General features: G+C 37.7%; 1 protein-coding gene across 1 annotated transcript in view; it reads left to right on the top strand.

Moving 5' to 3' along the window:
* Positions 1-3,955: 3,955 nt before the first annotated feature.
* LOC147216639 (immunoglobulin superfamily member 11) overlaps positions 3,956-11,919 on the top strand; it is a 15,775-nt gene continuing 7,811 nt past the window's right edge. The window contains exons 1-2 of the mRNA XM_086177459.1: positions 3,956-4,061; positions 10,560-10,625. Coding sequence (XP_086033585.1) covers positions 10,562-10,625 — 64 coding nt within the window. The 5' untranslated portion in view covers positions 3,956-4,061; positions 10,560-10,561. The remainder of the gene's footprint in view (positions 4,062-10,559; positions 10,626-11,919) is intronic.

Here is an 11,919-nt window from a genome sequence, read left to right as displayed (position 1 = left end):
ATCTTCTCTTTGGTCTTCCTCGAGACCTCTTGCCTGGCAGCTCCAATTCCAGCATCCGTCTACCAATATATTCACTATCTCTTCTCTGTACATGACCGAACCATCTCAGTCTGGCTTCTCTGACCTTCTCTCCAAAACATCGAACATGTGCCGTCCCTCTGATAGATTCATTCCTGATCCTATCCATCCTGGTCACTCCCAAAGAGAACCTCAACATCTTCATCTCTGCAACCTCTAGTTCTGCCTGCTGTCTTTTGGTCATTGTAACAGTTTCTAGTCCATACATCATCGCTGGTCTCACCACTGTCTTGTACACCTTTCCTTTTATTCTGGCCGATAGTCTTCTATCACATAGTACCCCTGACACTTTTCTCCACCCATTCCAACCTGCTTGGACCCGTCTCTTCACCTCTTTTCCGCACTCTCCGTTGCTCTGGACTGTTGACCCTAAGTACCTGAAATCCTCCAGCTTCTTGATCTCCATTCCCTGTAGCCTCACCGCTCCACCCGAGTTCCTCTCATTCACACACATATATTCTGTCTTGCTGCGACTAACTTTCATTCCTCTCCTTTCCAGAGCATACCTCCACCTCTCTAGATTTTCCTCTACCTGTTGTCTGCTCTCACTACAGATCACAATGTCATCCGCAAACATCATGGTCCATGGGGATTCCTGTCTAACCTCATCTGTCAGCCTATCCATCACCATTGCAAACAAGAAGGGGCTCAGTGCTGATCCCTGATGGAGTCCCACCTCCACCTTGAACTTCTCTGTTACCCCTACAGCACACCGTACCAGTGTCTCACAGCTAGCATACATGTCCTGCACCAGTCCAACATACTTCTCTGCCACTCCAGACTTCCTCATACAATACCAGAGCTCCTCTCTTGGCACCCTGTCATATGCTTTTTCTAGGTCTACAAAAACGCAGTGCAACTCCCTCTGGCCTTCTCTGTACTTTTCTATTAGCATTCTCAACGCAAATACTGCATCTGTAGTACTCTTCCTAGGCATGAAGCCATACTGCTGTTCACAAATGCTGACTTCTGCTCTCAGTCTAGTTTCCACTACTCTTTCCCATAACTTCATTGTATGGCTCATCAACTTTATCCCTCTGTAGTTGCCACAATTCTGCACATCCCCTTTATTCTTAAAAATAGGCACCATCACACTTTGTCTCCATTCTTCAGGCATCTTCTCACTCTCTAAGATCCTGTTGAATAATCTAGTCAGAAAATCTACCGCTGCCTCTCCTAGACACTTCCACACCTCCACAGGTATATCATCAGGACCAACTGCTTTTCCACTCTTCATCCTCTTCAATGCCTTCCTCACTTCACTTTTACTAATTTTTGCTACTTTGTGGTCTACAATAGTCACCTCTTCTACCCTTGCCTCTCTTTCATTTTCCACATTCATCAGTTCTTCAAAGTACTCTTTCCATCTTCCCATCACTCTTCTAGCATCTGTCAATACATTTCCCTCTCTGTCCTTTATCACCCGGACCTGTTGTACATCCTTTGCATCTTTATCTCTCTGTTTCGCCAACCTGTATAGATCATTCTCACCCTCCTTACTATCCAACCGAGCATACAAGTCATCATAAGCCCTTTGTTTTGCCTTTGCTACCTCTATCTTTACCTTTCGCCGCACCTCCCTGAACTCCTGTCTGTTCTCTTCAGTCCTCTCAGTATCCCACTTCTTCTTCGCTAACCGCTTTCTCTGTATACACTCCTGCACTTCCTCATTCCACCACCAAGTCTCCTTATCTACTTTCCTTCCAGATGACACACCAAGTACTCTTTTACCTGTCTCCCTGATAACACTAGCTGTAGTTGTCCAATCATCTGGAAGCTCACCCTGACCACCCAGACCCTTTCTCAACTCCTCCCTGAAAACCATGCAACACTCCTCCCTTTTCAGCTTCCACCATTTTGTCCTCTGCTCTGCCTTTGTCCTCTTCATCTTCCTTGTCACCAGAGTCATCCTACAAACCACCATCCTATGCTGTCTGGCTACACTCTCACCTACAACTACTTTGCAGTCACTAATCTCTTTCAGGTTACCTCGTCTATACAAGATGTAGTCTACCTGCGTGCTCCTACCTCCGCTCTTATAAGTTACCCTATGTTCCTGTTTTTTCTGGAAAAAGGTGTTCACTACAGCCATTTCCATCCTTTTTGCAAAATCTACCACCATCTGTCCCTCTGCATTCCTATCCTGGATACCAAATCTGCCCATCACTTCTTCATCCCCTCTATTGCCTTCACCGACATGTCCATTGAAGTCTGCACCAATGACCACTCTCTCATTTCTGGGAATATTCTGCATCACTTCATCTAACTCATTCCAGAACTTCTCCTTCTCTTCAGATTCACATCCCACCTGCGGGGCATAGCCACTAACAACATTGAGCATCACACCTTCGATTTCCAGTTTCAGACTCATAAGTCTATCTGACATTCTTTTCACCTCTAGGACGTTCCTAACAAACTCCTCCTTCAAGATAACTCCTACTCCATTTCTCTTCTTGTCAGTACCATAATAGTACAACTTAAAGCCTGCTCCTAAGCTTCTAGCCTTACTACCTTTCCACCTGGTCTCCTGGACACACAGTATATCCACCTTCCTTCTCTGCATCATGTCGACCAGCTCTCTACCTTTTCCTGTCATAGTCCCAACATTCAAAGTCCCTACTCTCAGTCCCAGACTCTTTCCCTTCCTCCTCTCTCTCTGCTTCCGAACACGCACTCCACCTCTTCTTCTTGTTCTTGTTCTTCGACCCACAGTAGCCCAATTTCCATTAGTACCCTGTAGGTCATCAGTACCAATGGCGGTCGTTGTTAACCCGGTCCGCGACCGATCCGGTATGGTATAGTTTTGGTTGTCTCGCATATTTGGTTTTGGCAAAAGTTTTACGCCGGATGCCCTTCCTGACGCAACCCTCTGCATTTATCCGGGCTTGGGACCGGCACAGGGAGACACTGCTCCGTGCCCCCCCAAGGCAGGCTTGGAGAGGCACGGGCCAGTGCCGCCCTGAGGCTGCATTACACATATATATACATATATATATATATATATATTTATACACACACAATGCAGCCTCAGGGCGGCACTGGCCCATGTCTCCCTAAGCCTGCCTTGGGGGGGCACGGTGTGAGAGGATTCAGAGAATAGGGTTAGATGGAGAAAGTTGACTCGTCTTGGCGAACCCTGAAGGGAAAAGCCGAAAGAAGAAGATACATACATTCATACATACAAACATACACACACACACACACACAAACATACATAGATACATACATATACATACATGCATACGTACATTGGTATGTATCATCTTTGCAATCACTGATCTCTTTCAGGTTACCTCGTCTATATAAGATGTAGTCTACCTGTGAGCTCCCACCTCCACTCTTATTAGTTACCCTATGGTCCTGTCTTTTCTGGAAAAAAGTGTTCACTACAGCCATTTCCATCCTTTTTGCAAAATCAACCAGCATTTGTCCCTCTGCGTTCCTAACCCTGTATACCAAATCTGCCCATCACTTCTTCATCCCCTCTATTGCCTTCACCAACATGTCCATTGAAGTCTGCACCAATTACCACTCTTCATCTCCCTTATCATGTCGACCAACTGTCTATCTTTTCCTCTCATAGTCCCGATATTGAAAGTCCCTACTCTCAGTCCCAGACACTTGCCTTTTCTCTTCTTCCTCTAAATTTTCTATCTAACGTTTGAATCTATATATACAAACAAACGTTTGACCAATCAACTCGGCACAGGAAGTGACGTAATTCAATTTGCTACTTTCCGACCGATGTTATAAATTAGGGGGCGTGGCCAACGAGCGGACCGGAAGTGGAGCCGAGCTAGCAGCAGCAGCGGCAGCATTAGCTCGACGACGGGAGGCAAACAATTTTGACGTTTTTCCTGATGAAATTGCTACAATTCGATGAAAGAGTAACTGGTTCACAAACCAAATTCCTTAAAGAGAGGTAGTGAAATTTGTAACCGTAATTTTGTTTCATTCAAAGGTGACACGTCGGCGGGCAGCAGGTAAAAGGCTAGTAGCATTAGCATCGAGCTTCTTCTCTATCTCTGGTCAATTCAGGACAGACTTGTTGTTAACGTTCTGTGTTCGATTACAATTAGAATGTAAATGTTGTGCATCAGTCTTTAGCCAAAACCTTTCTGAAATATTTACATGTCAGTCTGCATTTTGACAAAAAATCCTAGATTGCATTGTGATGTGTATTGGGACCAGGGAACAAGCAGAGGTTTGAAGGTGTGAAGCTGCAAAATGACAGAATACATGTGTGTGAATGACAGGGACTCGAGATGAACGGTGAGGCTACAGGATGGAGAGATTGAGAAGGTGGAGGTTTTTAAGTACGCTTGTCAACAGCAATGGCGGGTGTGGAAGAGGATAGTTATGGATGGATTGAATGAGGACATGATGTTTGTTGGTATGAGAAAAAGGAATTCAGGGAAGAGATGGATGCAGATGGTTTGCTGAAAGGAGAGGAAGAGAGGGTTCCCAGAAAGTTTTAAATGGTAAACAAATTTTATTTCCCCAACACTTGGCACTCTATCCTGTTAAATCATTCTCTCTCGTCGATCAGACCTGTAAAAACAGACAGTTCATCTAATTCTTGCTGTGACGGTCTTAAGTTAGTCACTTCTGTTGTGTTTATATTAGATAGTGTTTTATTCCCAGCAATATAAATGGCAAAATTGACAAAAAAAATGATAAAAAAAAAAACAAATATTACTCATGGTTAGACTAGGATTGAATGGTACTGATGACCTACAGGGAACCAATGGAAACTGGGCTACTGAAGGTCAAAGACGGAGAGAAGGAAGGCGTGTTCGGAAGCAGAGAGAGAAGAGGGAAGGCAAGAGTGGGACTGAGTGTAGGGACTTTGAATATTGGGACTATGACAGGAAAAGGTAGAGTTGGTCAACATGATGCAGAGAAGGAAAACGACAAATTAGGCCAATGTTAACTGTTTTTAAAATCCATTCAAAATACAGCGCCTATCATAAGTATTCACCCCTTTGTATGATTTACCCTTTTAGTGTTTTCATAAATCAATCATGGTCAATAAAATTTGGCTTTTTTAACACCAACATTTTTTGGAAAAAACTCTTTAATGTCAAAGTGAAAACAGATTTCTACAAAGTAATGTCAATGAAATAAAAATATATAAAGAAATATAATTGTTTGCATAGTTAATCACTCCCTTCCAGTCAGTATTTTGTAGATGGACCGTTGGATGCAATCACAGCTGTGAGTCTGTGTGGATGAGTCTGGATAAGTCTTGTACATCTGCCCGCAGCAATTTTGCTCCGTTCTTCCTTGCAAAACCGCTCAAGCTCCGTCAGGTTGCGTGGGTATCGGGCATGAACAGCCCTTTTTAAGTCCAGCCACAAATTCTCTATAGGATTGAGGTCTGGGCTTTGACTCGGCCACTCCAGAACATTTACCTGGTTCTTTTTTAACCATTCCTGTGTAGCTTTTGCAGTATGCTTCGGATCATTGTCTCGCTGGAAATAAATCTTCTCCCAAGCCGTAGTTCTCTTGCAGACTGAATAAGATTGTCCCCCAGGATTTCAGTGTATTTTGCAGCATTCATTCTGCCCCCTATCTTTACAAGCCTTCCAGGTCCGGCCGCTGAGAAACATCCCCACAGCATGATGCTGCCACCACCAGACTTAATGCTATGGTTTTGGTGATGTGCAATGTTTGGTTTCTGCCAAACATGACGTCTTGTCTGATGGCCAAAAAGCTCGATTTTGGTCTCATCAGACCGAAAAAAATCTTCTTCCACTTGACCACGGAGTCTTCCCAGGTTTTTTGGCAAACTAGTCGAGATCTAATATACATTTTCTTCAACAGTGGCTTTCTCATTGCCATTGAATACTTATGATAGGCAGTGCAGCTCCCAAGTTGTCATTGACTGTTGTTCAGTCAGTCATGAAACATCTGCTGAGATCTCCTCGCGACTCAGATAGTTTGGTGTGGATTTGAGCGTCTGTGAAGAGTAATTTCATTTATGACGGCAACGAAGACGGAGCTCCATGTCAAAGCCTGTCCAACGTCAACGTTGAATAAAGTTCGTTTTTCATCAGTTTGGAGCCTGTGTTATATCTATCTATTTATATATATATAAATACTCTGTACTTCTTGTGTTATACATATCAGTTATATATTTTATATATCTCTAATTATAAAAAAAACATGATTCCTTTTCTACTCGGGGCATTCACACATCAACCCCCGCCACTGCGGGTGACGAGGGGTGGCTGGCGCCCAACTCCCAGCCTGTCGGACCACCCTGGATTGCACAGGGCCACTCACACCATTCATTCCTAGGGACACTTTACAGTTGCCAATCAACTTAAATGCATGCTTTTGGCCAGTGGGAGGAAGGGAAGAACCCACGCGGACACGGGGAGAACATGCCAACTCCACACAGATGACAACTACTCACAGTGGTTGATGTGGGGCTTGAACCCGAGTTGCTTTGCTGTGAGGCTACAGCTCTAACCGCTGCGCCACCGAGTCGCCCAACCATGAGCACTTCGGATGTTATATTTGACATATACAATTAGTAAATGTATCTTCATATATGTACATATACACATACATATATTCGCACATGTCTATACATATACATACTTGTATACATATATATATATACACGCAAAATATATACATACATGTATATATATAAACTTGTATATGAACAGATATATATCGTGTATCTACACACACACATATATATATACACACACACAAGTATATATGAATATATATACACACACATTCATATATAAATACATGTATATATATACACATACATATATACATACATGTATATACACACAAACATACATATATATACACACATACATATATCTTTGTAGTTACTGCTGACAGTTAGACAATTTATATGTCATTATATTTATTATTCTTCCTCCTTTCTACTTTATCTATTACTGTTGTGTTTTTGTACTTGAAACTCTGGCACAACAATTTCCTTCGGGATTAATAAAGTTGTTCTCACCTCTCTCATCTCATATACACATGTATATATACATGTATACACATATATATGTATAAACATGTACATATGTACATATATTTATATATAGACAAATACATATATACACACATGTATGTATATATATACACACATACATATATACACATATGTCTATATATATATGTATATACAGACATACACATACATATATACACATGTCTATATCTATGTAGACTAGACTAATGCACTAATGCACTATTAGACTAATTAGACTAAATGCACTTGGTTGGTTGGAATGGATGGAGAAAAGTGTCAGGGATACAATGCCATTGAAGACTATCAGCCAGAAAGGGAATGTGTACAAGACAGTGGTGAGACCAGTGATGCTGTAGGTTGTGTGTCTAAACTGAAAAATACAATCGTTTACATTTGGTAGCAGTCGATAACATTCTTGGGGGAGCTTGAGTACAGCACAGGAATAAGAAAGGAAAAGGTATACTGGTTCGAAATGGAAGATAATGATATAATAAAAGATCTACAGCAATAACACCAACTCAATTGTTAAGATTAGGTTAGGCTAACTTGTAACTTCACCGACAGTAGGTTAACTTTTAGGCTTTGGTAGGCTGGCCTACTGCAAGGATGAAGAGTGGAAAAGCAGTTGATCCTGATGATATACCTCTGGACGTGTCGAAGAGAGGCAGCGGTAGAGTTTCTGATTAGATTATTCAACAGGATCTTAGAGAGTGAACAGATGCCTGAGGAATGGAGAAGAAGCGTGATAGTGGCCATTTCTAAGAATAAGGGGATGAGCAGATTTGCGGCAAAAAATAGAGGGATAAAGTTGATGAGTCATACAATGAAGTTATGGGAAAGAGTAGTAGAAACTAGACTGAGAGCAGAAGTCAGCATATGTGAACAGCAGCATGGCTTCATGCCTAGAAAGAGTAGTACAAAAGAAGAAGAAGAAGATATATAAAATTATAAATGTATAATGTAATATAATATATAATGTAATATATTACATTATATATTATAAATATGTATGTAATATTATAAATGTATGTATTCATATATATGTATATAAATTTATGTATATATGGGTAAAAATGTAAATAAAATATATATGTATGTACATACATATAATGTAAATACATGTAAATATGTATGAATATATGTAGGTATTTAAATAACTGTGTATGTATGGATTTATATGAGGGTATAAATACCTATATAAATATATACATGTAAATACCTATATAAATTATAAAATTTATAAATGTGTACATATGTATTTATACACATATGCACAAACATACATACATAAATACAAATACCTTTATATACATACAAATAAACATCAGTACATACATATGAATATATACATATATACATATTTACCTAAATACGTGTATATATATATATATATATATATACATCTATAATTATTTATACCCATAAACATATATGCACATATGAATCTATATAAGTTTATAAGTATACGTATATATATGTATAAAAAGTATGTATGTATAAATGTTTTATATATATAAGTATGATATATATGCATGTATATATGTCTGTGTATAAATATACATACATACATTTTATATTGTGTATATATCTATATATATATAAATATATATATGTCTTTATTTTTATAAATGCATTTTTGTAAATGTATGTATATTTAACATATATGCATAGATATATATAAGTGTTTGTAATAAATAAATTAATATATGTAGGAAATTATATATGTACATAAGTATGTATATATGTGGGTGTATATATCTATATACGTATCATGTGTTTATATGGATGTATAATATATGTATGAAATATATGTATGTATATATGTATATGCATATATATCCATTTCTAAATATATGTATATAAATATATATGTATATGTGGCCATGTATATATATAAATATATATATATTTATTTATGTATGGATATATGTAATCGTATATATATATATTTATGTATACATGTGTTTATGTATGCATTTATGTAAAAGTATATAGTTATTTTGTGTTATATTTTTTTGTATTATATATATATATACATATGCTTATATGTGTGTATATGTACATATACATATATAGATACAACGAATATACGTTTGTGTATATTTGTATTTGTACACGTATGTATATATCTGAGTATATATGTATTCTTACATAAATTTACTTATGTATATATGAATGTATATAAATGTATGTTTAATTATATATAGGTCTCTATATATATCAATATATGAATATACATGTACAATTATATATATATGTTTTTGTATGCATATATATGTGTATAAGTATGTATATATACGTATGTATATATAAATACATACATGGAATATACGTATATGTGTATATATATATTTATATCTTTTTATGTGTACAAATGTCTGTATTCACATACATATATGTTTAGATTTATATACATGTGTATATATATGTATAAATATGTTTATAATTATGTATGTGTAAGTGCAATATAAGTCTATGTATGTATGCATATATAAATTCCTAAATGTATGTGTAACAAGTATGTATATGTACATATATATATGTACATATATATGATTGTGTACGTATACACATGCATGTGTATACATGCATATATACAGTAATTGTAAAATAATTCTTAATTTTTTATCATTATCAAATTAGTACTTATCTTTAGTATGTAAATATAAGTGAATGTATGTTTTTTTTTGTACCTATACATGTATATATATACATATATATATGTGCGCTTGTGTGTATTAATACTTGTTTGTATATATTTTTGGAATACTTTTGGAAAGTATTCTTTAAATTTAAAAATCCAATCTAAGGCTTAACTTAAAGGGATAATTACTGAGTTTTCCCTTTTTCTAATTTTGGTGGATGGAAACCAAATGCCCTGTATAATGCCTTCTTAAGTGAAATATTTTCTGTTTATATATCAAATATATCAATGGCGTGATGACAACCCATTTATTATTTCTGCATTAATATGGATCATTTTCATCTTTTTCCCTCTGTAATTAGTCCCAATGAAAACAAACAAAATCATTAAGAATTACTCATCTTTATCCGCTTCTCCAGTTCTGTCAGTCATTTTTGCGCTGTTTGCTTTAAAGTAAATGCATCCATAGCAATGAAGCTGCCAGCCTGTACAAACTGCATGATGCCCTGCAGCGTCACAGGCTGGTTATTGTTTCACCCTTCATATTACACTCAATGTTGATGAAAAAAATAATCAGAAAATCGCCCGCTCCTCTGAAACTTTATTTTTTTTATCATAAAAAAATTGAAGATATTAGTTAATTTTGCCAAAAAAAAGAGAATCACCCAATCTTCTGAAACTATATATCAAAAAAAAAAAAAAAATGAGGTGAAGGGAGTAAAAATGGAAGACAAAAGGAGGGCTGGTTGCATCGCCAGATGGATTAATCATGCATGCTTCGTTTTGTTGCCACCGGTTTGCACACGGGGTGGGGTGTCCTTTCAGCGATGGGCTCCCCTGGGAGATGGATCCTCTGGATCTGGTGTGTGTGTTCCTGCGTCCCGAAGAACGGTGAGTGTTTCCACAGCGACCCATTATTCTTCTTATTTGTCTCTTTCTGACTTTGCAATGTTGATATTCAGAGGGTGCACGTGGATGGAAAACCAAACAAAAGCAAGGATGATATGCTCGATCCCAGAACCAGAGAAACTAGATTCTCTGAATTAGAGTTTGGTTAAATGAAAGGGGGAAAAAAGCTAAATAATGTTGCTTATGTTAATTGCACATTTTGTTTTAAAGATATTTTTGGGAAATGTGTTTGACAGCACACCCGCGTCTCCCTACAGGACTGTCAGAAAATTAGAATAGTGTGATAAAGTTTTTTTATCTTCTGTTATGCAATTACAAAAACAAAAATGTCATTCATTCTGGATTCATTACAAATCAACTGAAATATTGCAAGCTCTTTATTATTTTAATATTGTTGATTATGGCTTACATCTTAAGAAAACTCAAAAATCCTATCTCATAATATTAGAATATCATGAAAAAGTATTTTTTGTATTTTTGATTATATTACTTAAGATAAAGAACTTTATCACAATATTCTAATTTTCTGACAGTCCTGTATTTTATTGGGGGATTTGATGACATAATAATCTACTTATTTTCACTGACAACTTGAGAGACGTGTCGTGACGAGTTTATGAAAGTAGTGGAAAGCTGTTTTTCAACAATGTCTCGGTTCTAGTTTGAGTGTGTACCTTGCATGCATCTGCAGCGGTTTTCAATCCGCTATCTCGCTCTGAAGTGTGTGTGTGTGTGTGTGTTCTAATTCATTCCACACCAAGACGTCTCACTGAGACAATAAGGTGAATCTCATGTTGTCCGCGTTGCAGTTGAACGCATCGCATTGAAGCCGACCGTTGTTCCATCCTGCCGGCCATTGGTTCCTGGCTCGGCCTCCGAGCTGTCGAGTGCAATTAACATGAATATGCACGTCGAATTCCAACACACACACACACACACACACTCAGAAAAGGCCTGTGGGCGAGTGGGGACGGGGGGAAGGGCTCATTGTTTCGGTAATGATTGAGTTGAGGGGGAAGCAGCTCACAACCTCAATGGCAAAAACGGGGGAATTTATGATATGTGGATCTGACCAGCCTGAAAGGGGACCCCAACGCTTGACCCCGACACATATATATGCAAATATATATATATGTGTGTGTGTGTGTTTGTGTGCGTATATATATGTGTATACATGCATATACATACATATATACAGACATATATACATTTACATACATATACAAACACATACATATATGTATATAAATAGACATACATATAAATGCATATATAC

Source organism: Fistularia commersonii, chromosome 29 (assembly GCF_037954325.1).
Source record: "Fistularia commersonii isolate RoL2024-O1a breed Wild chromosome 29, RoL_Fcom_v1.0, whole genome shotgun sequence".
NCBI classification, from domain to species: domain Eukaryota; kingdom Metazoa; phylum Chordata; class Actinopteri; order Syngnathiformes; family Fistulariidae; genus Fistularia; species Fistularia commersonii.
Note: the sequence above shows the minus strand (reverse complement) of the source record. Positions and strands in the feature narration are given on the sequence as shown.